This window comes from Chelonia mydas, chromosome 2 (genome assembly GCF_015237465.2).
Source record: "Chelonia mydas isolate rCheMyd1 chromosome 2, rCheMyd1.pri.v2, whole genome shotgun sequence".
NCBI lineage: Eukaryota > Metazoa > Chordata > Testudines > Cheloniidae > Chelonia > Chelonia mydas.
The window spans coordinates 260,828,685-260,855,163 of NC_057850.1; the positions used below are offsets into that span (position 1 = coordinate 260,828,685).

At 59.9% G+C, this 26,479-nt stretch overlaps 2 protein-coding genes across 2 annotated transcripts in view; both read right to left on the reverse strand.

Moving 5' to 3' along the window:
- Nucleotides 1–6,259, reverse strand: part of LOC102939336 (zinc finger protein 268) — a 29,667-nt gene extending 23,408 nt beyond the window's left edge. The window contains exons 1-4 of the mRNA XM_043541896.1: nucleotides 6,081–6,259; nucleotides 3,170–3,290; nucleotides 2,291–2,404; nucleotides 138–1,507 (exon numbers count right to left, since the gene is read on the reverse strand). Of these exons, the coding sequence (XP_043397831.1) occupies nucleotides 138–1,507; nucleotides 2,291–2,404; nucleotides 3,170–3,290; nucleotides 6,081–6,104 (1,629 nt within the window). The 5' untranslated portion in view covers nucleotides 6,105–6,259. The remainder of the gene's footprint in view (nucleotides 1–137; nucleotides 1,508–2,290; nucleotides 2,405–3,169; nucleotides 3,291–6,080) is intronic.
- GIMAP8 (GTPase, IMAP family member 8) overlaps nucleotides 1–26,479 on the reverse strand; it is a 641,187-nt gene that overhangs the window by 572,324 nt on the left and 42,384 nt on the right. The gene's annotated exons all lie outside the window — the stretch shown is intronic.

Genomic DNA, 26,479 nt, shown 5'->3' on the forward strand with positions numbered 1-26,479 from the left:
CTCTGAAGACATGCTGTCTCCCAGGAGCAGTTCTGCCTCAGTTAGAGCTCATGGCGCTTCACTCCTGCGTCTTGTCAGATCCCAACTCCCAGACAGAGCGTTTGCCACGTTCCACCCACACAAATGGTTCTCTCTCACGTGTGGCTCCTCTGATGTCGCACAAGGTGTCTGCTCTGCACGAACCTCTTCCCACACTCATTGCACACAAAAGGTCTCTTTCCAGCCGGGGTTCCCTGGCGGGCTCTAAGAGGCGGCTTCTGGCTCTCGTTTGCCCTGCACTGTGGGGTGCTGGCGAAGGGCTTTTGCTGGACCACGGGCTGTGGGCTCCGACTGGCGCCTGTCCGGGTGCTCTTCAGCGGCGCCTGCTCAGTGTGGGTTCTCTGGTGCGCCAGCATTATCCGCTCGTCCCGGAACCGTTTCTCGCACTCCGCACACTGATACGGCTTCTCCTCTGCCTGGACCTTCTGGCGGCAGAAACCCACCCCATCCTCCAGGCCTTCCCCCCCTTCGCCACGTGGCCTCTTGCCCCTGTGGACCCTCTGGTGGCTTTTCAGGTGCTGCTTCTGGCTGCAGGTCTTCCCGCACTCGTTGCACCTGTAGGGCCTCTCGCCTGTGTGGATCCGCTCATGGATGATGAGGGTTTTCTTGTCCTTGAAGCTCTTCCCGCACTCGGTGCAGGCAAAAGGCCGCTCCCCCGTGTGGATGCGCTGGTGGCTGATTAGATGGTGCTTCTGGCTGAACCTGTGCCCGCACTGAGTGCAGGAGAAGGGCTTCTCCCCGGTGTGGGTGCGCTGGTGGCTCAAGAGATGGTGCTTCTGGCTGAAGTTCTTCCCGCAGTCCGAGCACTGGAATGGCTTCACTCCCCTGTGCACTTTCTGGTGGGACACAAGGATCTGCTTGAGCCGGAAGCTGCTCCCGCACTGCAGGCAGAGAAACGGCCTCTCCGCCGTGTGGGTGCGCTGGTGCTTTCGGAGGTCTCGGCTCTTGTTGAAGCTCTTCCCGCACTGAGCGCACGTGTGCGGCCTCTTGGGTGCCTGAGGGCTTCTCTGGTGCCTGAGGAGCTGCAGCTTCTCAGGAAGGCTCCTCCCTCTCTCGGGGGCAGCATCCTTCTTCCCCACGTGGGTTTTCTGATGTCTCTTCAGGTCCCCCTTGGATGGGAAGCCCTTCCCGCACTCAGGGCATTTAAAGGGCCGCTCCCCTGTGTGACTCCTTTCGTGGATGGTCAGGGCCGTGTTACTCTTGAAGCTTTTGTCGCACTCTGGACACGTCGGGGGAATCTTCTTTAGAGAGGCTTTTGGGGGAGGAGCCCTCGGGGGTTTGTCCTGAGCATTGGCCACGTGGCTTCGCAGCTTCTGGCGGGATTTGCTTTGAGCCAGGCTGCTCTTCTTCTTCACACACCGCGGTGGGCTGCTCTCTTCCTCCAGCTTTCCCGAGAATGCACTGGGAGGTTCCGGGGTCTCGGTGTCTTCCTCCTGCTCCTCCTTTTTAATCCTGATTCCATCATCTACTGGAAAGAAGACAGGGGGAAGAGTCCAGATGTTATTTCAGGTGCTGAGGATGGAAAAAAACTGCCCATTCAACAAGACCCCCCATTCCAGAGGGAATCCCAATGGGTTCCCAGTGAGACTCTGGAAATCCCCTCTCTTCCCACAAATTATAGTGACATTCCCATCATGTCCAAGTTTCTACCGCCCAAGAAATAGCCAGTGGAAGCCGGCTGCATTCACCTAAACGGGTCTGGCTCCCACGACCTGAAAGAGAATCCCCGCGGAGACACAGATTCTGCTGTCAGTCGTACCGGTGCAGCCCAGTGATTTCAACAGAGCTCTTCTGGCCTAAGAAAGCACGTTTCGGCCACTCCGGCCAGCCTGCAGTCAGGATTATAAACCGGGGATTCCTGCCAGTCATGTTTCTATTTTATTCAGCCTAGCTTCTGACCCCACCTTCCCCAGCGCAGAACGTGAGCTCACAGGAACGGGAACTCTGGAGGGCAGTATAAGCCAGTAACTTTCTCGCACCTGGAGCGGTGGGGGATGGGGAGGGACTCAGGCTATGAGTTAATTAGTCCTGTTGGGAAGTCACAGTTGGCTCCAGCCATGGAGGAATTCTGGCGACACACTAACAGAGTTAGGATGCTCTTCCAACACACACAGGCTTCATCACAGCCCCTCATTGCCTTTAATGAATGTTACTCTCAGTCCAATGCCCTGTTCATTAGGCCACCCTTCGAATGTCCAACTCTTCTCTGTCTAGCTCCCCCATCCTTTGGGATTCTCCTGCTACTACTCACCTGCCCAGAAGCTTTGGGGGGTCCCCCACTCTCTGGGATGTGGAGGGTCTCCAACACATGGCTCTTCTTCTTGCTCAATTTTACATATGATCTCTGGTTTGACAGCAGGCCACCCTGTTCCAGGGACGGAGAACAACAAAGTCTCACATTTACATTAATGTGATTAGAGTCTGGAAGAAGGCTCCTCCATCCTCATTGTCAAAGGTACTATCCCTCGATCTCAGCTCCATCTACTCCAAATTCATGGTGCACAAACATTTCACACTCCTCTGTCCTTAGTGCTACCTCCATCTATCTGGCCCACTTCTGACTCGTGTCTTCTGTCCTGCTGCCCCTACATACGTCTTCTGCTCCAGCTGTCAGTCTCTGGAGCCATTTCTCAATCTTCTTTCTGCAGGAATCTGTCCTATACTGGCCTCCTTACCCGATCCACTGTCCCATGTTTTACCTGGTCCATGTTAGATTGTAACGTCAGGGACTGTGTCTCACTGTATGTCTGTAGAGTGCACCGTACGCTCATGGAAAGGAGGACTTGTGGCACCTTAGAGACTAACCCACTGATCTGAGCATAAGCTTTCATGAGCTACAGCTCACTTCATTGGATGCATTCCTGTAGCTCATGGAAGCTTATGCTCAAATAAATTGGTTAGTCTCTAAGGTGTCACAAGTCCTCCTTTTCTTTTTGCGAATACAGACTAACACGGCTGCTACTCTGAAACCTGTCACATGCTCATGGTGTGCTAGGAATGTTTAATGATAGGGTAGTACGTGGGCCAAATTTTCAAGCTTAGAAACCGGAAGTTAGATGCCTAACTCCATATTCAGGCACCTAAATAAGAACGGCCCAGCTCCTGAGAGAAGGGCGAAAGGGATCCTCACCCAGCGAGGTGACCAGCTCGTAGTTCTCCCTCATCACATCCCGGTACAGCTCCCTCTGCCATTCCGCTAACGCCGCCCACTCCTCTGGGGAGAAATAGACCGCCACGTCCTCGAACGCCACCTGCAACAACAAGCCGCCCAGCTCAACATCTGGCTGCACGGAGAGCCAGAGCCCACACTAGGGACTGCAGTAGGATCCAGATATGGGCAAACCCCCTTGGTCCTAGGCCACACAGTGTGCTCCCCGCTCCCCACCAGGCCTGTCTGCCAGTAATGGCATTATCTGAAAACTGACAGCAAGGAGGTGAGCTCCGAGGGGCTGCTGGGGAAAGGATCAAACAAAACTGCTTGCTGGTTATTTCAATAAATCTCTCTGCTTTGAATCTGCAGTAAGTCCAGCAAGACACAGGGGCAGTAACTAGCTCCTGATGCATGATGGGCCCTTCAGTCTTGGGGGTGGCTGGGGTGGGTTGAGAGACTTAAACGCATCCAGTAATCCTGCAAATCAAGGGTTAAGACAAGAACGGTGAGGCCTCATCTGGAGTACTGTGTCCAGTTTTGGGCCCCACACTACAAGAAGGATGTGGAAAAAATGGAAAACGTCCAGTGGAGGGCAACAAAAATGATTAGGGGTCTGGAACACATGACATATGAGGAGCGGCTGAGGGAACTGGGATTGTTTAGTCTGCAGAAGAGAAGAATGAGGGGGGATTTGATAGCTGCTTTCAACTATCTGAAAGGGGGTTCCAAAGAGGATGGATCTAGACTGTTCTCAGTGGTAGCTGATGACAGAACGAGGAGTAATGGTCTCAAGTTGCAGTGGGGGAGGTTTAGGTTGGATATTAGGAAAAACTTTTTCACTAGGGAGGGTGGTGAAACACTGGAATGCGTTACCTAGGGAGGTGGTGGAATCTCCTTCCTTAGATATTTTTAAGGTCAGGCTTGACAAAGCCCTGGCTGGGATGATTTGATTGGGGATTGGTCCTGCTTTGAGCAGGGGGTTGGACTAGATGACCTCCTGAGGTCCCTTCCAACCCTGATATTCTAAGATTCTATGAACGGGGAAAGTGAGAGAAAGGGTCAGACTGCACAGTAATGCCGCTCTAGATCGCTCCTCTGCATTGCGTACATCACCCGGCCAGGGTTCAACCCTCCTGTGTTGGAGGCTATGGGATGATCCAGGTTAAAGGGACAAGGGTGGGGGAAGGGGAATGACCCTGAATCACTGGAGACATGGGCTAACTGAGTGAAAGAGGAGAAACGCAAAGAGAGCTAGAAGCGGGGCGAAGGGATCACGCTGTGGCAAGGAGAGCCACGCACAGCGCTGCAAACCTGGCAGCCCCAGAGAGAGCGATAAGGGGGAGAGGTGCAGGAGCAATCCCTGGTCACTGTATGGGACAGTATGTTTTAAACATGCCTTTTGTATTAAAAGTCTTGGTTCTTTTCAGGCCAGCATCTCAGTGGTTTTCTGACAACACAGAGAACAATTCAAGAAGCGGCATGCAAAACCCAACATCAGCTAGAACCAGATCGGACTCTCGATCTGGAAACTGAGCTGTTAGACACGCTCTGTGCTGGCCCTGCACTATCTGGCCCAGGAATCAGTCACACTGCACAAGCAGCCCTCGCCGGCAGTACTCATGGGTCCCAAGCCCTCGGTGCCTGAATTTACCGTGTCCTTCCAGGAGAGTGAGTCACATTTTAAAATGACTTCCCAAAAGCAGCCTGTCCTCACCAGGCTGCCGAACCGCCCCCGCCTTTCTCAGCTGTTATTTTTAGACGCAATTTTAACTTTCGTGACCATAAGGGATTAGCAAGCAGCGCCAGGAATAATGGGGACGGGAGCGATGCAATTTATTCTATGTGGCGTGGCCCGACTGGTATGGCCTCTCCTGGCCAGAAACGTCTGACCATGTCTCCTGGAGGTGGTTTTATAACGAGGGCAAGCATCTGCCAGGTGCCAGCCTGGGACACCTCACTCAGTTCACTTGTGACCAGGTCAGAGACCAGGTTTCAGGAGCAGAAAATCCTGCACCTAAACCATCTTCCCTGTCTCCCAAGCAGCATCGCCGCAAATGCAGGCACCAGGGGAGAGCGAAGATAAGGGACAGGAATAAAGAGCCGCACACCCCTAGGTGCTGGAACTAGGGGTGGTGGGGATGCTGCCGCACGCCCTGGCTGGAAGTGGCTTCCATCATATCCCGGGTTCACAGTTTCGTTCAGTGGCTCTCAGCACCCCCAACATACACATTGTTCCAGCCCCCCGGCGCACGCTCTGCTGAGCCAGGCTGGCAAGGGCAAAGCAGGAATTACCGTGCCATCCTACAGTGCCCTGCTCCCTGCGGGCGGAGCCGCCTTCAGTAGCCCTGTTACCCGGGGGCCTCTGCTAGGGAGCAGAGCGTATTGTTCAAGCCATCCTAAAACACCCAGACCGGAGGAAACAGAGCCGCCACACACTGGGGCAGAGGAGAGACCCTCCCACCCCGAGCCTATCTGCTACGTAGAGAGCCCCCTTCCCCTGTCAATATACAGGGAGGTGAGAGAGAAAGACCCGCCCCACACACACCGTGGGGCTATATATGGGGAGAGCCCCCAGTGACCCCAACGTCCCCCCGAGCCCCACTGCAGTCATTCTCCTGGCCTGTGTCTAGGCCCTGGCAAAGCAGACACCCCAGGGCTGTTTGCCCACTGCCCCCCCCGGTCCTGCAGAGCACAGACCCCTGGCCAACCTGGTGTCTCTGGGGCCAGCCTTGCGCCGTGGGGCTACTGGTCCTGTCTCTGCCCCGGCGGCTGCAGGGGGCGCTCCCTGCTTACCCCCCACCCCAGCATCCAGCCCAGGGTCCTGCTGCGGGGCTAGCCGTGGGGCCGGTTCCTCCAGCGAGCCGCGCCCCCCGGGGGGCCAGCGTCCTACCTGAGCAGAGCCCGCTGCGGCCATCCCCCTGGCCTCCGGCCCCTTGGCCCCGGGGCTGGCCGGGGGGGGGACGCAGGGATCGGGGCCAGGCTGGAGCAGGGCGCCGGGCGGCCCGCGGGGCTGCGCTCCCCGCCCGGCTGATTGTAGCGCCGGGCCGAGATGCTCCGCAGCCAGCCCGCCCCCCGCCTCCCGGGGCATTGTGGGAGATGTAGTCCCGCCTGATTGACAGCCCCGGGCACGGCCGAGCCCTGCGCGGGGGCGCAGCGCAAAAGCCAGGGTGTCCGCGCTGCGCGGAAGCCCGGCTGGGACCCTTGCGGCCGGCCCGCAGGCTCTAGGACCCACCCGCCGGGAGCGGGGGGAGCCCGAGTCCCGCTGAGCCGGGGGCCAAGCCTTGCCGTGCTGCTGTGCGGACGCAGCTCAAGCCACAGACCCGAGCCGGGAGCTCTGCGTCCTGCAACCCAGGCCGGGCCCGCCAGACCCACCCGGGGCCGTTTGGACGCTCAAGCACAGGCTTCGAAACACCGAGTCCAAGTCCGGGTTACGATGCCGTGCAGACGTGCCCCCCGGGGGGTATGAGGGTGCACCGTCTGGGCTGCAAAACGCCCCCCAAGGCCGTGAATCTCAGAGCCCAGGTCATAGAATCATAGAATATCAGGGTTGGAAGGGACCTCAGGAGGTCATCTAGTCCAACCCCCTGCTCAAAGCAGGACCAACCCCAACTAAATCATCCCAGCCAGGGCTTTGTCAAGCCTGACCTTAAAAATATCTAAGGAAGGAGATTCCACCACCTCCCTAGGTAACGCATTCCAGTGTTTCACCACCCTCCCTAGTGAAAAAGTTTTTCCTAATATCCAACCTAACCCTCCCCACTGCAACTTGAGACCATTACTCCTTGTCCTGTCATCCGCTATCACCGAGAACAGTCTAGAGCCATCCTCTTTGGAACCCCCTTTCAGGTAGTTGAAAGCAGCTATCAAACCCCCCCTCATTCTTCTCTTCCGCAGACTAAACAATCCCAGTTCCCTCAGCCTCTCCTCATAAGTCATGTGTTCCAGTCCCCTAATCATTTTTGTTGTCCTCCCCTGGACTCTTTCCAATTTTTCCACATCCTTCTTGTAGTGTGGGGCCCAAAACTGGACACAGTACTCCAGATGAGGCCTCATCAGTGTCGAATAGAGGGGAACGATCACATCCCTCGATCTGCTGGCAATGCTCCTACTTATACATCCCAAAATGCCATTGGCCTTCTTGGCAACAAGGGCACACTGTTGACTCATATGCAGCTTCTCGTCCACTGTAACCCCTAGGTCCTTTTCTGCAGAACTGCTGCCTGGCCATTTGGTCCCTAGTCTGTAGCAGTGCATGGGATTCTTCCGTCCTAAGTGCAGGACTCTGCACTTGTCCTTGTTGAACCTCATCAGATTTCTTTTGGCCCAATCCTCCAATTTGTCTAGGTCCCTCTGTATCCTATCCCTACCCTCCAGCGTATCTACCTCTCCTCCCAGTTTAGTGTCATCTGCAAACTTGCTGAGGGTGCAATCCACACCATCCTCCAGATCATTTATGAAGATATTGAACAAAACCGGCCCCAGGACCGACCCCTGGGGCACTCCACTTGATACCGGCTGCCAACTAGACATGGAGCCATTGATCACTACCCGTTGAGCCCGACAATCTAGCCAGCTTTCTATCCACCTTATAGTCCATTCATCCAGCCCATACTTCTTTAACTTTTTTAACTTGCTGGCAAGAATACTGTGGGAGACCGTGTCAAAAGCTTTGCTACAGTCAAGGAACAACACGTCCACTGCTTTCCCGTCATCCACAGAGCCAGTTATCTCGTTACAGAAAGCAATTAGATTAGTCAGGCATGACTGGCCCTTGGTGAATCCATGCTGACTGTTCCTGATCACTTTCCTCCCCTCTAAGTGCTTCAGAATTGATTCCTTGAGGACCTGCTCCATGATTTTTCCGGGGACTGAGGTGAGGCTGACTGGCCTGTAGTTCCCAGGATCCTCCTTCTTCCCTTTTTTAAAGATGGGCACTACATTAACCTTTTTCCAGTCATCTGGGACCTCCCCCGATCGCCATGACACAGTCTGCACATTCAGGCTTGTGCTGGTGCAGTGAGCTAGCTGTGTAGACATCCCAGCTCAGGCTGGAGTCCCCCCCGCTCCTGCAGGCTTCAGAGCCCCAGCGGGAATGTCTACATGGCTCTTGGTAGCGCTGTAGGGCCAGCCCCGCCTCGCTGAGTCTGAAGAGTCAGGCTCTGAGACTTGCTTTTGCGGGTGTGTTTTGCCATGTAGATGCGCCTAGCCATTCCTGTGGCAGGGCACGGGCCTATGTGAGTAGGTGCTGGCTTTCAGACATTCGCAGCATGATGTGCTGGGGCCCTGTGAGATCACTGAGAATGGCCCCAGGGACCTGGGCAAGGTGTCACCTCCCAGCTACATCCCTTGCTCACACACTCTCCTCCCATGGACGTCTCCTGCTGAGGGCCAGTGACTCTCCAGCTATAGGTCTCTATAGTCTTCTCATGCCCAGGTCCTACGGGGAAGGTGACCTGCCCCCTCAGAAGCAGCCTTCTCCCTAGTTCGTTATCTGCCTTTGGTTCCTGTTTTGTCAGATCTGTGGGGCAGAATGAAGTGGGATCCACTGTATTAATTCTTCAGGCCCCACCTCACATTTCCCATGTGTCCCAGCTTGGAGTTGGAGTGGGTGTGATCTCCTCTCATTAAGCTGAAGTGTGAATCCTAAATAGACCATTGAATAAATAAAACACCCCCCCCCCACCACCACACACACTGCTGATCAGTGTTTAATGGTGTTTAGGCACCTAAAGATGCAGCTTGTCACTGAGTGAGGTTTTCAGAAGAACCTAGGTGCCTAACTCCCATGTGCGGAGTCTGTGCCAAAGGAGGCTGTCAGCCAGGCCCCCCCCCCTCCCCGGTCCAGCAGCTGGTGACTAGACGGGGCTGGCAGAAATCAACCAACCCGTGAGGTTTGAGGGGAATTAATAATCTGATTATGAAACCAAACAAAGACTGTGTCTAAGAGTAAAGGCCGCGCCGAGTAAAGGAAAGGGGGATTTCTGCCTGCTGCGTGTTCAGGCTGCCTGCGTCTCAGCACGGCCTTTGAAATTAGGCGCCACAGACCCCCGGATCCTGTGTAGCCAAGAGCACCCAGCTAAAGGAATGCTTCCCCCTTCCAGCCAAGCTTCTCAGCTCCTTCCCAATCTCATTCCCAACAGGGCATGGCGCGTTGGTTTGGGGAGTATGAAACGGACACAAAGTGATGCTGACCCAAGTAAAATGGCCACCATCTCCTACTCTTTCCTACGGACCAGAAGCCAGCCCAGCCTCTGGGAAGATGGCCACCCCTGGGCTCTGTGGGTAAGCAAGTCCTCAGCAAAGTGTGGGGATAAAGACATGGGGAGAAGGGAGGCTGCAGAGGGTTGTGAGGTGCAGGAGAAAACTGAAAGGGGTTACAGTGGATTTTGGGGGAGGGGGTGAACACTGAGGGGGATGCAGGGGAACACCAGGGCAGAAGGAGCCTGTGAAAATGAGCCAGATGGGAAGGGGAGCTGGTAACCATGTGAGGGGGGCAGGAGACTGGGTTTCTCTTGTTCACAGAATATCAGGGTTGGAAGGGACCTCAGGAGGTCATCTAGTCCAACCCCCTGCTCAAAGCAGGACTAATCCCCAATTTTTGCCCCAGATCCCAAATGGTCCCCTCAAGGATTGAACTTACAACCCTGGGTTTAGCAGGCGAATGCTCAAACCACTGAGCTATCCCTCCTCTTTAAACAAAGAATTTCTCCCCTCCTTCCCAACGGCCACGGTCCCCCATGACTCTGTGGGACTGAAGACATTTCTTGCCCTTAGCCAAGATGGCTGTCATGTCCCTACATCTGTCTGCAGGTGGCAGAGGCTGCCCCAGCAAAGATCAGCCAGTGCCCAGTGACTTGGAGCGAAACCGCCCCTCAGGAAGGCTGGCTCTGGGTGTGGACCGGGGTGCTACACCCTATGGTGCTGTTCAGTCACTAGGTGGCGCTGTGTGTCAGAGACTCTATTGAAACGAACCTCCGCGGCCACAACATGAGAGGAGAAATCCGCGGGAATGGGCCAGCCAGGTAGCGTGGTGGCCGGGCATCAGCAAGGACATGCAGAATCTTCAGGTGACCACTGCAGAGCTGTGGGCTTGTACACACGGCCACTTATGTATGTCGGTGTACCTTACGTCGCTCAGGGGGGTTGTAGCCAGTGGTGAGCTGGAGCCGGTTCACACCGGTTCACTAGAAGCGGTTGTTAAATTTAGAAGCCCTTTTAGAACCGATTGTTTCGCGGAGGAGAACCGGTTCTAACAGGGCTTCTAAATTTAACCGGCCCAAAGTGGCACCTTAGGTGCCGACTCCATGGGTGCTCCAGCCCTGGAGCACCCACGGGGAAAATTTGGTGGGTGCAGAGCACCCACTGGCAGCTCCCCGCCCCACCCCCGGCCCCAGATCACCTCCGCCCCTGAACGCGCTGCGCCGCTCTGCTTCTCCGCCCCCCCAGGCTTCCCGCAAATCAGCCGTTCGCGCGGGAAGCCGGGGGGCTGAGAAGCAGGCGGAAGCTTCCCGCTCAGGCCCAGGGAGGCGGAGGAGAGCTCGGGCGGGGGTGGGGGGTGCGCGAGGAGGGCCGCCCACGCTGCAGCAGGTAACCCGGGGGGGGGGGGGGGGGCGCAGGGGAACCGCTCCCCGCCCCAGCTCACCTCTGCCACCCTCGGCCTGAACGGGAAGCCACCGCCTGCTTCTCAGTCCTCCCCGGCTTCCCGCCGAAGAGCTGATTCGCAGGAAGCCGGGGCTGGGGCGCGGAGAAGCAGAGTGGGTCAGTGCGTTCAGGGGAGGAGGCGGAGCGGAGGTGAGCTGGGGCCGGGCGCGGAGTGGGGAGCTGCTGGTGGGTGCTCCGCACCCACCAATTTTCCCCATGGGCGCTCCAGCCCTGGAGCACCCAGGGAATCAGCGCCTAAGGTGCCACTTTTGATGTGATCAGTGGGGGAGCGGCCGCTCCCCCTGCTCCCCCCCAGCTACACTGCCCTGCCCCTAGGAGCCAGAGGGACCTACTGGATGCTTCCTGGGAGCTGCCCCAGGTAAGCACCGCTGCGACTCCCCACCTCGCCCCCCAGCAGGTGCCTCTCGCTCTTAGGGGTGGCGTGGGCACCAACTACAGTGGCCCACGAGACCCTCCTGCCCGGTTCTGGGGGCAGACAGGGAAGGGGGGTTGGATGGGGCAGGAGTCCCGGGGGGCGGGGGTGGGCAACGACCCCCTCGTGGGGTGAGGAGGGAACCTGTTGTTAAGATTTTGGCAGCTCATCACTGGTTGTAGCCCAGTGGGCTAGTTTGCCTTTGTTATATTCACGGCTACTGTAGCCCAGTGGGCTAGCTTGCCTTTATTATATGTACTGTTTTGCATTATATTCTGCTTTGCATTATATTCAGCAGTAATGCAAGAAACCTACAGGCCTGTATCCTGTAAATCATTACCTTCCACAAGTTAGCATAAGGCTTGAGACCTATGAACTTTGAACAGACAAACTTTGCACAGATAAACTGAAGCTGAAAATAAAGTTTATGGGGAAGTTCTGACCACAAATAAATAATTCAGTCACAGAAAGTGTCCTGACAATGAACTGACGTACATAAAAGGTATATGAGATACATTTAAGGCTCGCCTGCTTGTTTGCCTATATATCTTTACTTATAAGTTTCTTATTTCCTTATGGGTTTGATTATTTGTTTTATTATAATAGGTTGATAGGTCTATATTAGAGTACATTTTGGCTGTAACACAAGGGACCTGCAGGCCACATCCTGTATGTTGAGCTAAGGCAAAGTTTGCAGACATGTGTTTGGGACCTTTCATCTAGATAGTGGTGATGAGCTAAAGCATAAGGTCCATGTATGGCTGCGACTTTTAACATAGATGATGTGCTAAAGCAGGTTGGCATAGGGGCTTTCCTAAGTTCATACTCTTTTAAACTTAACGGGTACTCCACAACTTGGAACTTGGAAAGAACTGAAATAACCAGTTAGGACAGAAATAACAAATGTGATACCTAACCATAAAAGGGCCATAGTAACAAGTGGACATATGAAATAATAAGTTGAGATTATTGATATACTAACCTATACGAAAAAGACACTCCAACATTAGTAAGGTGAGGATCAATGATGTAATCAACAGTCCCAGTCTATGCTGTATTGTGATCGTTCAGAGATCAAAGGAACATCCTATCATTAAAATGAATTGTAAACACTGGATATCTTGGCATTCATCTCTCTTTGAAATGTACTGTGACTGGTGGAGGAACAAGCAAATGGCCTTATGTTAATTCGTATAGCTAAGTACTGGTGATGGACCTCCTTCAGTCATCCTAATTACCTTTTGTTCCCTGAGGAAATCCCAACTTGTCAAAAGAGGACACGAAATTGTATAAAAGATCCTTGGGTCCTGATTTTGTCTTCTCAGATCTGCTTAGGCTTCACCAGGGGAAGTTTGAGTCTCAAGACTGAGGTCCCAGTTATGCTGGTACCCCCTGAATATGAAATTTGGACATTGGACTATGACGTATGAACTGAATTCTAAAGGAACTTTTTGCAACTACAAAGCTCACCATCTCTGCTATGAATCTGCACCTCAATGAATTGAACTCCTGTCTGTCTGTATGTTGATCTTTTAACCATACTCTCTCTCTTTTGTTTTTAAATAAATTTTAGTTTAGTTAATAAGAATTGGCTGTGGTGTGTATTTGGGTAAGATCTGAAACATTCATTAACCTGGGAGGTGATGTGTCCGATCCTTTGGGGTTGGTAGAACCTGTTCTTTTCTATGATGAAATAAGATTTACAGAAATTTTCATCCTATTTGACGTGGGTACCTGGATGGGGGCCTGAGGCTGGATCACTTTAAGGGAACTGTGTTGTTTGGACTTCTGAGTAACCAGTGAGGTAATAAATTTCAACTGTTGGGAATGGGCCACATCCACCCTATTTGAATTGGCCTTGTTAGCACTGACTCCCCCACCTGTTAAGGCAACTCCCATCTTTTCATGTGCTGTATTTTTATACCTGCCTACTTTATTTTCCACTCCATGCATCTGATGAAGTGGGTTTTAGCCCACGAAAGCTTATGCCCAAATAAATTTGTTAATCTCTAAGATGCCACAAGGATTCCTCATTGTTTAAGGTAATAAAGAAGCTGTTTTGTGCTGGTTTTGTGAATCCCAAGTATTGGAATATCCACCAGCTTTTTGGGGATTGTCTGCCCCATTCTTTGCAGTTCACCCTAATTGAGTGACCACAGCTGACTCCCCACTAGGACTCCGGTCACAAGTGGAGCAGGGCCTGAGCTCCCAGCTGACACCTGGAGCCAGCAAACAGTCAATTGTTCAGTGCAGACCAGGGCTGGAAGCTGCCCCAATGGCTGTGGGACCAGATCTGGGATCCCTCAGTGTGTGTCTCTCACTCTCACCCATCCTTCCCTGGACCACTTCCAAAGGGGAGATTTTCTTCTCTCAACTGGATTATTCCTAGGTGGGCGCATCTATGACCTCCACGTATACACATCCCTGCCCAGCAGTGGTTTCAATTCCTCCCTGTGTTGTTATTTCTGTATTGTTGTGCACACACTCGTACACATGGGTGGAGGCTCTGGGGTAGGGGAAGCTCCCCTTTTCTCTGGGTTCACTCCCAGGTGGATTCTCTGGTGTGGCAGGCCCAGTCTTCCCCACGTGTTCTCCCAGGCAGTGCAGGGACAGGGCCTCTCCCCCATGCATGCTCTCTGAGATCTGGGATTGCAGTTTCCCTGTACTCACCCCATGGCTTGGGCCCCTCCTGCTGTGGATTCCCTGAGAAGCTACAAGATTCTGCTTCCACGAGGCAGAAGTTGATTCAGAATAGATTAGAAAAGGGGGAAGTGAAACAGGGAGTAGGGAACTGGGAGATGTAGCTAAAGGATTCAATCCAGTACGATTAAGCAGCATCTGCAAAGCAGCCTGGACTCTGCACTGACTCTAGGGAGTCCCAGGCTGCCGGATGCTGCGTCGAATTCCCCCCAGTCTGGGGACAGGAAAGTCCCCCACTAAAGAGGGATAATGGGCAGTGGGAGAGAAAGCAAAAGGAGCTAATCCCCCTTGACCTGAATAGGCTGTGAGGAGGGGATGTTACTTCTTGCTGCTGCTCTGTAGCAGTTATGATGATGATCTATTTGTAGTGCAGTTATTGACTGATCTATGCTGGCTAGATATACCTGTCATATTAACAATGTGTTATCCACACTACGTATACATTAGTATGCACAAAGCACTAATATTATAGCAGCTATGTAGCCTAGGTTGGCCTGTGAGATGGGTTACATAAAAAACACTTATGCGAAGTATCCCATAACCTCTTGCATTCACTGAAGTAAGCTCTGGCTGGAGCAAATAGGGAAGCTCGCAGGCTCAGGACAGGTGAGTGCTCGGCCATAGCAACAGAAAGGGAGTTACCCTCCCAGGCCTGGACTGGAACGGCCCAGAGGAAGAGGACACAACATAGGATTGCTCTACTCTGGGACAAACCTCAGAGGTGTCTTCACACCCTTTGGTACCTGGAATGCATCTGGGCAGAACAAAGAGATAAGGGGAACACCACGGTACCAGAAAAACAAGGCAGAAAGCTGATGGGTTAAACTGAGTTTCAGATGACGCCAACAGGACCTTTTACTAGTAAGCAGGGAGGGTATAAAAAGATGGCTTTAGGGGTGGAACTTAGGGAGCACACCTTCTGTGTAAGGGGAGTGTGACAACGCTGCACAGGGCAGCTTCCCAGTGACTGGTATCGTACAGAACCTTTCCCCTGTGCCATATTGTTATTGGCTTAGAGCAATAAACCTGACAGACATTGGTTATTTGGTCTCTTGAGAATATTCCATAACAAACCAAGGTGTGGTCAAGCAATTTCCTATACCATTTATCATCACCATTGAGCCAGGAGACCCCAGTCAGGTTTGGAGTCCTACCATGCTGGGCACTGTACACAGACTGCCCTGAAGGTTTACGATTTTTGTTTTTAGTACTCCTCTCCAAAGTACCAGTCCCACTGCCCTGGAGGAAATGAAATAAACCAGTTCTTCAAAAAGGAAACTGACAAACAAATCCCATCCCATGCAACCATGTGGACTTCCAACATGGGCTGTAAACTGGGTTTGAGCCCTCACCCGCCAGACCCCAGCACACACATCTGCCACTCCAGGGTCACTTATCTTTTATGCAGAGCACCCGCGAGAGAGGGACGTGGCACTCCCTTTGCAGTAGGTTACCCCACGGCTGGAGAGGTAACCAGGCTTTGTGGGTTCTGTTCCTGGCTGTGGGTGGGACGTGTGGGCTAGCAGTTAGGGCTGGGCTAGCCGAGCAGTTCGAACGGAGACATTACCGGGGAAGGCAGTATACCTGAGTGGATAAGATTTCAGTCTGTCTCATAGGGAAGGTGGGTTCTCTTTCCAGGTCTCCCACACTTGACCTTGTGCAGCCTCTGGGTGACAGAGGGACGGACACTGGGGCACGCGAAGGGAGAGGCGAGTCTCTCCGGGGAGCCGGGCTGGGTGGCATCCGCAGGAGGTTTGGGACCAGGCCGGTGCCAGGGGGCTGCCGGCCCCCCACGGAAACGCGGCCGGGGGTTTGGCTGGCCTCGCCCAATGCCAGGAGAAAGGGGGAGGGGCTGAAGAGACCGCAGGATCCTGAGATTGACAGGCCCTGGGGCCAATGGGCAGGGGCCCGCGCTCCGGCCGGATTGACAGGACAGGCAGGCCAAGGCGGGAGTCAGGAGCCTGAGGGCCCAGCCCGGGGACTGGCCCCCTCCCCGCAGAGCCGGCCCAGGCGGCCCCCGCGCCCCTCCGTCCCCCGCGGCTGCCCAGCCCCCCTCCCCTGGCTGGGGGGGGAGTCCTGGCTGCGGGGGGGACAGTCATTAGCTGCCAGCAGAGCGGAGGGTGGGGGGCAGTGGGAAGTCCAGGACTGGCCTAGCAGGGGGAAGGGGCTGCAGGCTGGGGCTGAGGGGCGTCGCAGAGCGGAGGGTGGGGGGCAGTGGGAAGTCCAGGACTGGCCTAGCAGGGGGAAGGGGCTGCAGGCTGGGGCTGAGGGGCGTCGCAGAGCGGAGGGTGGGGGGCAGTGGGAAGTCCAGGACTGGCCTAGCAGGGGGAAGGGGCTGCAGGCTGGGGCTGAGGGGCGTCGCGGAGCGGAGGGTGGGGGGCAGTGGGAAGTCCAGGACTGGCCTAGCAGGGGGAAGGGGCTGCAGGCTGGGGCTGAGGGGTGTCTCAGAGCGGAGGGTGGGGGGGCAGTGGGAAGTCCAGGACTGGCCTAGGAGGGGGAAGGGGCTGCAGGCTGGGGCTGAGGGGTGTCGCAGAGCGGAGGGTGGGGGGCAGTGGGAAGTCCAGGACTGGCCTAGCAGGGGGAAGGGGCTGCAGGCTGGGGCTGAGGGGCGTCGCGGAGCGGAGGGTGGGGGGCAGTGGGAAGTCCAGGACTAGCCTAGCAGGGGGAAGGGGCTGCAGGCTGGGGCTGAGGGGTGTCGCAGAGCGGAGGGTGGGGGGCAGTGGGAAGTCCAGGACTAGCCTAGCAGGGGGAAGGGGCTGCAGGCTGGGGCTGAGGGGTGTCGCAGAGCGGAGGGTGGGGGGCAGTGGGAAGTCCAGGACTGGCCTAGCAGGGGGAAGGGGCTGCAGGCTGGGGCTGAGGGGTGTCGCAGAGCGGTGGGGGGGGGGCAGTGGGAAGTCCAGGACTGGCCTAGCAGGGGGAAGGGGCTGCAGGCTGGGGCTGAGGGGTGTCGCAGAGCGGAGGGTGGGGGGCAGTGGGAAGTCCAGGACTGGCCTAGCAGGGGGAAGGGGCTGCAGGCTGGGACTGAGGGGCGTCGCGGAGCGGAGGGTGGGGGGCTGTGGGAAGTCCAGGACTGGCCTAGCAGGGGGCCGGGGCTGCAGGCTGGGGCTGAGGGGTGTCGCGGAGCGGCGGGTGGGGGGCAGTGGGAAGTCCAGGACTGGCCTAGCAGGGGGAAGGGGCTGCAGGCTGGGGCTGAGGGGCGTCGCAGAGCGGAGGGTGGGGGGCAGTGGGAGGTCCAGGACTGGCCTAGCAGGGGGAAGGGGCTGCAGGCTGGGGCTGAGGGGCGTCGCGGAGTGGAGGGTGGGGGGCAGTGGGAAGTCCAGGACTGGCCTAGCAGGGGGAAGGGGCTGCAGGCTGGGGCTGAGGGGTGTCGCAGAGCGGAGGGTGGGGGGCAGTGGGAGGTCCAGGACTGGCCTAGCAGGGGGAAGGGGCTGCAGGCTGGGACTGAGGGGCGTCGCGGAGCGGAGGGTGGGGGGCAGTGGGAAGTCCAGGACTGGCCTAGCAGGGGGCAGGGGCTGCAGGCTGGGGCTGAGGGGTGTCGCGGAGCGGAGGGTGGGGGGCAGTGGGAAGTCCAGGACTGGCCTAGCAGGGGGAAGGGGCTGCAGGCTGGGGCTGAGGGGAGTCGCAGAGCGGAGGGTGGGGGGCAGTGGGAAGTCCAGGACTAGCCTAGCAGGGGTTAGGGGCTGCAGGCTGGGGCTGAGGGGAGTCGCAGAGCGGAGGGTGGGGGGCAGTGGGAAGTCCAGGACTGGCCTAGCAGGGGGACGGGGCTGCAGGCTGGGGCTGAGGGGTGTCGCAGAGCGGAGGGTGGGGGGCAGTGGGATGTCCAGGACTGGCCTAGCAGGGGGAAGGGGCTGCAGGCTGGGGCTGAGGGGTGTCGCGGAGCGGAGGGTGGGGGGCAGTGGGAAGTCCAGGACTGGCCTAGCAGGGGGAAGGGGCTGCAGGCTGGGGCTGAGGGGCGTCGCAGAGCGGAGGGTGGGGGGCAGTGGGAAGTCCAGGACTGGCCTAGCAGGGGGAAGGGGCTGGAGGCTGGGGCTGAGGGGTGTCGCAGAGCGGAGGGTGGGGGGCAGTGGGAGGTCCAGGACTGGCCTAGCAGGGGGAAGGGGCTGCAGGCTGGGGCTGAGGGGTGTCGCAGAGCGGAGGGTGGGGGGCAGTGGGAAGTCCAGGACTGGCCTAGCAGGGGGAAGGGGCTGCAGGCTGGGGCTGAGGGTGTCGCAGAGCGGAGGGTGGGGGGCAGTGGGAAGTCCAGGACTAGCCTAGCAGGGGGAAGGGGCTGCAGGCTGGGGCTGAGGGGTGTCGCAGAGCGGAGGGTGGGGGGCAGTGGGAGGTCCAGGACTGGCCTAGCAGGGGGAAGGGGCTGCAGGCTGGGGCTGAGGGGCGTCGCAGAGCGGAAGGTGGGGGGCAGTGGGAGGTCCTGGACTGGCCTAGCAGGGGGAAGGGGCTGCAGGCTGGGGCTGAGGGGTGTCGCTGAGCGGAGGGTGGGGGGCAGTGGGAGGTCCAGGACTGGCCTAGCAGGGGGAAGGGGCTGCAGGCTGGGGCTGAGGGGCGTCGCAGAGCGGAGGGTGGGGGGCAGTGGGAAGTCCAGGACTGGCCTAGCAGGGGGAAGGGGCTGCAGGCTGGGGCTGAGGGGTGTCTCAGAGCGGAGGGTGGGGGGCAGTGGGAAGTCCAGGACTGGCCTAGCAGGGGGAAGGGGCTGCAGGCTGGGGCTGAGGGGTGTCGCAGAGCGGAGGGTGGGGGGCAGTGGGAGGTCCAGGACTGGCCTAGCAGGAGGAAGGGGCTGCAGGCTGGGGCTGAGGGGTGTCGCGGAGGGGAGGGTGGGGGGCAGTGGGAGGTCCAGGACTGGCCTAGCAGGGGGAAGGGGCTGCAGGCTGGGGCTGAGGGGCGTCGCGGAGTGGAGGGTGGGGGGCAGTGGGAGGTCCAGGACTGGCCTAGGAGGGGGAAGAGGCTGCAGGCTGGGGCTGAGGGGCGTCGCAGAGCGGAGGGTGGGGGGCAGTGGGAGGTCCAGGACTGGCCTAGCAGGGGGAAGGGGCTGCAGGCTGGGGCTGAGGGGTGTCGCAGAGCGGAGGGTGGGGGGCAGTGGGAAGTCCAGGACTGGCCTAGCAGGGGGAAGGGGCTGCAGGCTGGGGCTGAGGGGCGTCGCAGAGCGGAGGGTGGGGGGCAGTGGGAAGTCCAGGACTAGCCTAGCAGGGGGAAGGGGCTGCAGGCTGGGGCTGAGGGGTGTCGCAGAGCGGAGGGTGGGGGGCAGTGGGAAGTCCAGGACTGGCCTAGCAGGGGGAAGGGGCTGCAGGCTGGGGCTGAGGGGTGTCGCAGAGCGGAGGGTGGGGGGCAGTGGGAAGTCCAGGACTGGCCTAGCAGGGGGAAGGGGCTGCAGGCTGGGACTGAGGGGCGTCGCGGAGCGGAGGGTGGGGGGCAGTGGGAAGTCCAGGACTGGCCTAGCAGGGGGCAGGGGCTGCAGGCTGGGGCTGAGGGGTGTCGCGGAGCGGAGGGTGGGGGGCAGTGGGAAGTCCAGGACTGGCCTAGCAGGGGGAAGGGGCTGCAGGCTGGGGCTGAGGGGCGTCGCAGAGCGGAGGGTGGGGGGCAGTGGGAGGTCCAGGACTGGCCTAGCAGGGGGAAGGGGCTGCAGGCTGGGGCTGAGGGGTGTCGCAGAGCGGAGGGTGGGGGGCAGTGGGAAGTCCAGGACTGGCCTAGCAGGGGGAAGGGGCTGCAGGCTGGGGCTGAGGGGTGTCGCTGAGCGGAGGGTGGGGGGCAGTGGGAAGTCCAGGACTGGCCTAGCAGGGGGAAGGGGCTGCAGGCTGGGGCTGAGGGGCGTCGCGGAGTGGAGGGTGGGGGGCAGTGGGAAGTCCAGGACTGGCCTAGCAGGGGGAAGGGGCTGCAGGCTGGGGCTGAGGGGTGTCGCGGAGCGGAGGGTGGGGGGCAGTGGGAAGTCCAGGACTGGCCTAGCAGGGGGAAGGGGCTGCAGGCTGGGGCTGAGGGGTGTCGCTGAGCGGAGGGTGGGGGGCAGTGGGAAGTCCAGGACTGGCCTAGCAGGGGGAAGGGGATGCAGGCTGGGGCTGAGGGGTGTCGCAGAGCGGAGGGTGGGGGGCAGTGGGAGGTCCAGGACTGGCCTAGCAGGGGGAAGGGGCTGCAGGCTGGGACTGAGGGGCGTCGCGGAGCGGAGGGTGGGGGGCAGTGGGAAGTCCAGGACTGGCCTAGCAGGGGGCAGGGGCTGCAGGCTGGGGCTGAGGGGTGTCGCGGAGCGGAGGGTGGGGGGCAGTGGGAAGTCCAGGACTGGCCTAGCAGGGGGAAGGGGCTGCAGGCTGGGGCTGAGGGGAGTCGCAGAGCGGAGGGTGGGGGGCAGTGGGAAGTCCAGGACTAGCCTAGCAGGGGTTAGGGGCTGCAGGCTGGGGCTGAGGGGAGTCGCAGAGCGGAGGGTGGGGGGCAGTGGGAAGTCCAGGACTGGCCTAGCAGGGGGACGGGGCTGCAGGCTGGGGCTGAGGGGTGTCGCAGAGCGGAGGGTGGGGGGCAGTGGGAGGTCCAGGACTGGCCTAGCAGGGGGAAGGGGCTGCAGGCTGGGGCTGAGGGGTGTCGCAGAGCGGAGGGTGGGGGGCAGTGGGATGTCCAGGACTAGCCTAGCAGGGGGACTGGGCTGCAGGCTGGGGCTGAGGGGTGTCGCGGAGCGGAGGGTGGGGGGCAGTGGGAAGTCCAGGACTGGCCTAGCAGGGGGAAGGGGCTGCAGGCTGGGGCTGAGGGGCGTCGCAGAGCGGAGGGTGGGGGGCAGTGGGAGGTCCAGGACTGGCCTAGCAGGGGGAAGGGGCTGCAGGCTGGGGCTGAGGGGTGTCGCTGAGCGGAGGGTGGGGGGCAGTGGGAGGTCCAGGACTGGCCTAGCAGGGGGAAGGGGCTGCAGGCTGGGGCTGAGGGGCGTCGCGGAGCGGAGGGTGGGGGGCAGTGGGAAGTCCAGGACTGGCCTAGCAGGGGGACGGGGCTGCAGGCTGGGGCTGAGGGGTGTCGCAGAGCGGAGGGTGGGGGGCAGTGGGAAGTCCAGGACTGGCCTAGCAGGGGGAAGGGGCTGCAGGCTGGGGCTGAGGGGTGTCGCGGAGCGGAGGGTGGGGGGCAGTGGGAGGTCCAGGACTGGCCTAGCAGGGGGAAGGGGCTGCAGGCTGGGGCTGAGGGGCGTCGCAGAGCGGAAGGTGGGGGGCAGTGGGAGGTCCAGGACTGGCCTAGCAGGGGGAAGGGGCTGCAGGCTGGGGCTGAGGGGTGTCGCTGAGCGGAGGGTGGGGGGCAGTGGGAGGTCCAGGACTGGCCTAGCAGGGGGAAGGGGCTGCAGGCTGGGGCTGAGGGGTGTCGCGGAGCGGAGGGTGGGGGGCAGTGGGAGGTCCAGGACTGGCCTAGCAGGGGGAAGGGGCTGCAGGCTGGGGCTGAGGGGTGTCTCAGAGCGGAGGGTGGGGGGCAGTGGGAAGTCCAGGACTGGCCTAGCAGGGGGAAGGGGCTGCAGGCTGGGGCTGAGGGGTGTCGCAGAGCGGAGGGTGGGGGGCAGTGGGAAGTCCAGGACTGGCCTAGCAGGGGGAAGGGGCTGCAGGCTGGGGCTGAGGGGTCTCGCAGAGCGGAGGGTGGGGGGCAGTGGGAAGTCCAGGTCTGGCCTAGCAGGGGGAAGGGGCTGCAGGCTGGGGCTGAGGGGTGTCGTGGAGCGGAGGGTGGGGGGCAGTGGGAAGTCCAGGACTGGCCTAGCAGGGGGAAGGGGCTGCAGGCTGGGGCTGAGGGGTGTCTCAGAGCGGAGGGTGGGGGGCAGTGGGAAGTCCAGGACTGGCCTAGCAGGGGGAAGGGGCTGCAGGCTGGGGCTGAGGGGCGTCGCAGAGCGGAGGGTGGGGGGCAGTGGGAGGTCCAGGACTGGCCTAGCAGGGGGAAGGGGCTGCAGGCTGGGGCTGAGGGGTGTCTCAGAGCGGAGGGTGGGGGACAGTGGGAGGTCCAGGACTAGCCTAGCAGGGGGAAGGGGCTGGAGGCTGGGACTGAGGGGTCTCGCAGAGCGGAGGGTGGGGGGCAGTGGGATGTCCAGGACTAGCCTAGCAGGAGGAAGGGGCTGCAGGCTGGGACTGAGGGGTGTCGCAGAGCGGAGGGTGGGGGGCAGTGGGAGGTCCAGGACTGGCCTAGCAGGAGGAAGGGGCTGCAGGCTGGGGCTGAGGGGTGTCGCAGAGCGGAGGGTGGGGGGCAGTGGGAGGTCCAGGACTAGCCTAGCAGGGGGAAGGGGCTGCAGGCTGGGGCTGAGGGGTGTCGCAGAGCGGAGGGTGGGGGGCAGTGGGAGGTCCAGGACTAGCCTAGCAGGTGGAAGGGGCTGGAGGCTGGGACTGAGGGGTGTCTCAGAGCGGAGGGTGGGGGGCAGTGCGATGTCCAGGACTGGCCTAGCAGGAGGAAGGGGCTGCAGGCTGGGGCTGAGGGGTGTCGCAGAGCGGAGGGTGGGGGGCAGTGGGAAGTCCAGGACTGGCCTAGCAGGGGGAAGGGGCTGCAGGCTGGGGCTGAGGGGCGTCGCGGAGCGGAGGGTGGGGGGCAGTGGGAAGTCCAGGACTGGCCTAGCAGGGGGAAGGGGCTGGAGGCTGGGGCTGAGGGGCGTCGCAGAGCGGAGGGTGGGGGGCAGTGGGAAGTTCAGGACTAGCCTAGCAGGGGGAAGGGGCTGCAGGCTGGGGCTGAGGGGCGTCGCAGAGCGGAGGGTGGGGGGCAGTGGGAGGTCCAGGACTGGCCTAGCAGGGGGAAGGGGCTGCAGGCTGGGGCTGAGGGGTGTCGCAGAGCGGAGGGTGGGGGGCAGTGGGAAGTCCAGGACTGGCCTAGCAGGGGGAAGGGGCTGCAGGCTGGGGCTGAGGGGTGTCTCAGAGCGGAGGGTGGGGGGCAGTGGGAAGTTCAGGACTAGCCTAGCAGGGGGAAGGGGCTGCAGGCTGGGGCTGAGGGGTGTCGCAGAGTGGAGGGTGGGGGGCAGTGGGAAGTCCAGGACTGGCCTAGCAGGGGGAAGGGGCTGCAGGCTGGGGCTGAGGGGTGTCGCAGAGCGGAGGGTGGGGGGCAGTGGGAAGTCCAGGACTGGCCTAGCAGGGGGAAGGGGCTGCAGGCTGGGGCTGAGGGGCGTCGCAGAGCGGAGGGTGCGGGGCAGTGGGAAGTCCAGGACTAGCCTAGCAGGGGGAAGGGGCTGCAGGCTGGGGCTGAGGGGCGTCGCAGAGCGGAGGGTGGGGGGCAGTGGGAAGTCCAGAACTGGCCTAGCAGGGGGAAGGGGCTGCAGGCTGGGGCTGAGGGGCGTCGCGGAGCGGAGGGTGGGGGGCAGTGGAAGTCCAGGACTAGCCTAGCAGGGGGAAGGGGCTGCAGGCTGGGGCTGAGGGGTGTCGCAGAGCGGAGGGTGGGGGGCAGTGGGAAGTCCAGGACTGGCCTAGCAGGGGGAAGGGGCTGCAGGCTGGGGCTGAGGGGCGTCGCCGAGCGGAGGGTGGGGGGCAGTGGGAAGTCCAGGACTGGCCTAGCAGGGGGAAGGGGCTGCAGGCTGGGGCTGAGGGGCGTCGCGGAGTGGAGGGTGGGGGGCAGAGGGAAGTCCAGGACTGGCCTAGCAGGGGGAAGGGGCTGCAGGCTGGGGCTGAGGGGCGTCGCAGAGCGGAGGGTGGGGGGCAGTGGGAAGTCCAGGACTGGCCTAGCAGGGGGAAGGGGCTGGAGGCTGGGGCTGAGGGGTGTCGCAGAGCGGAGGGTGGGGGGCAGTGGGAAGTCCAGGACTGGTCTAGCAGGGGGAAGGGGCTGCAGGCTGGGGCTGAGGGGCGTCGCAGAGCGGAGGGTGGGGGGCAGTGGGAAGTTCAGGACTAGCCTAGCAGGGGGAAGGGGCTGCAGGCTGGGGCTGAGGGGTGTCGCAGAGCGGAGGGTGGGGGGCAGTGGGAAGTCCAGGACTGGCCTAGCAGGGGGAAGGGGCTGCAGGCTGGGGCTGAGGGGCGTCGCGGAGGGGAGGGTGGGGGGCAGTGGGAAGTCCAGGACTGGCCTAGCAGGGGGAACGGGCTGCAGGCTGGGGCTGAGGGGCGTCGCGGAGGGGAGGGTGGGGGGCAGTGGGAAGTCCAGGACTGGCCTAGCAGGGGGAAGGGGCTGCAGGCTGGGGCTCAGGGGCGTCGCAGAGCGGAGGGTGGGGGGCAGTGGGAAGTCCAGGACTAGCCTAGCAGGGGGAAGGGGCTGCAGGCTGGGGCTGAGGGGTGTCGCGGAGCGGAGGGTGGGGGGCAGTGGGAAGTCCAGGACTGGCCTAGCAGGGGGAAGGGGCTGCAGGCTGGGGCTGAGGGGCGTCGCGGAGCGGAGGGTGGGGGGCAGTGGGAAGTCCAGGACTGGCCTAGCAGGGGGAAGGGGCTGCAGGCTGGGGCTGAGGGGTCTTGCAGAGCGGAGGGTGGGGGGCAGTGGGAAGTTCAGGACTGGCCTAGCAGGGGGAAGGGGCTGCAGGCTGGGGCTGAGGGGCGTCGCAGAGCGGAGGGTGGGGGGCAGTGGGAGGTCCAGGACTGGCCTAGCAGGGGGAAGGGGCTGCAGGCTGGGGCTGAGGGGCGTCGCGGAGCGGAGGGTGGGGGGCAGTGGGAAGTCCAGGACTGGCCTAGCAGGGGGAAGGGGCTGCAGGCTGGGGCTGAGGGGCGTCGCAGAGCGGAGGGTGGGGGGCAGTGGGAAGTCCAGGACTGGCCTAGCAGGGGGAAGGGGCTGCAGGCTGGGGCTGAGGGGTGTCTCAGAGCGGAGGGTGGGGGGCAGTGGGATGTCCAGGACTGGCCTAGCAGGAGGAAGGGGCTGCAGGCTGGGGCTGAGGGGTGTCGCAGAGCGGAGGGTGGGGGCAGTGGGATGTCCAGGACTGGCCTAGCAGGGGGAAGGGGCTGCAGGCTGGGGCTGAGGGGTGTCGCAGAGCGGAGGGTGGGGGGCAGTGGGAAGTCCAGCACTAGCCTAGCAGGTGGAAGGGGCTGCCGGCTGGGGCTGAGGGGTGTCGCTGAGCGGAGGGTGGGGGGCAGTGGGAAGTCCAGGACTGGCCTAGCAGGGGGAAGGGGCTGCAGGCTGGGGCTGAGGGGTGTCGCAGAGCGGAGGGTGGGGGGCAGTGGGAGGTCCAGGACTAGCCTAGCAGGGGGATGGGGATGCAGGCTGCGACTCAGGGGTGTTGCAGAGCGGAGGGGTTGCGGGAACTTGCATCCTGCCTCTGCCCATCATTCTTGAGTCCAGTCACTGTTACACGTTCCTTGAGGATCGTGAGAATTAACATTCCTCCTACAGTAACTCCAGGGAAAGGCCCTGGCGCTGAGAGCCTTGGGGAGCCATGGCACGGAGATGCTGAGTGGACACAACATTTTCTAGATGTTAAAAATAGGAATTAAATGCTCCTAGACAGGTAAAACCCTTTGGTGTGCTGGGGCCACTGGGAACAGAATCAGACCAGTTCCTGCCCTGAAGCATTTACAGTTGCAATAAGCAAGTTCAGCAAGGGACAGGAGGCAAGTGGGGGAGAGGAGGAGGGTAATTGTGCTAAGCTGGCACAGTTATTTAGTCTCACAAAGGGCACAACCTGATGGTTCTGAATTATGAACAAGTATCAGCTATCGTTGATTGGCCAACACTGGGCTATAACTGACTGCTCCAAGGGTCGCTGGCTGACCTCCTGAAGGACTTGAGCGGGGAATGGAAGGAGGAGAGGGTACTGGCTTTATGGATCCATTCAAGGTGTGTGTTCCATGCATGGGGCAGGGTGGAAGAAGTCCCAGGCTTGGCTGTGGGAGAAGCAGACAAACAGGCAGTTGAGGCAGCACCACTGGCTGGACTGTGGGTGTGACATGAGTGACACACAATGATATGTATAAGTAGGGGCATAGCGAGCAGATCGAGGGACGTGATTGTTCCCCTCTATTCGACATTGGTGAGGCCTCATCTGGAGTACTGTGTCCAGTTTTGGGCCCCACACTACAAGAAGGATGTGGATAAATTGGAGAGAGTCCAGCGAAGGGCAACAAAAATGATTAGGGGTCTGGAACACATGAGTTATGAGGAGAGGCTGAGGGAACTGGGATTGTTTAGTCTGCGGAAGAGAAGAATGAGGGGTGATTTGATAGCTGCTTTCAACTACCTGAGAGGTGGTTCCAGAGAGGATGGTTCTAGACTATTCTCAGTGGTAGAAGAGGACAGGACAAGGAGTAATGGTCTCGAGTTGCAGTGGGGGAGGTTTAGGTTGGTTATTAGGAAAAACTTTTTCACTAGGAGGTGGTGAAACACTGGAATGCGTTACTTAGGGAGGTGGTAGAATCTCCTTCCTTGGAAGTTTTTAAGGTCAGGCTTGACAAAGCCCTGGCTGGGATGATTTAGTTGGGGATTGGTCCTGCTTTGAGCAGGGGGTTGGACTAGATGACCTCCTGAGGTCCCTTCCAACCCTGATATTCTATGATTCTATGATATATGTGGCTAGGATTCCACCAGTTGTGGATTTTTGTCTATCAATAAATCCTTGTTGTGTCTTGGAAGCTTGCAGAGCATCTGCCTGTGCTGTGTTGCAGTCAAGTGTTTAGACTGAGAGAAATGGAAAACAATCTGGAGTT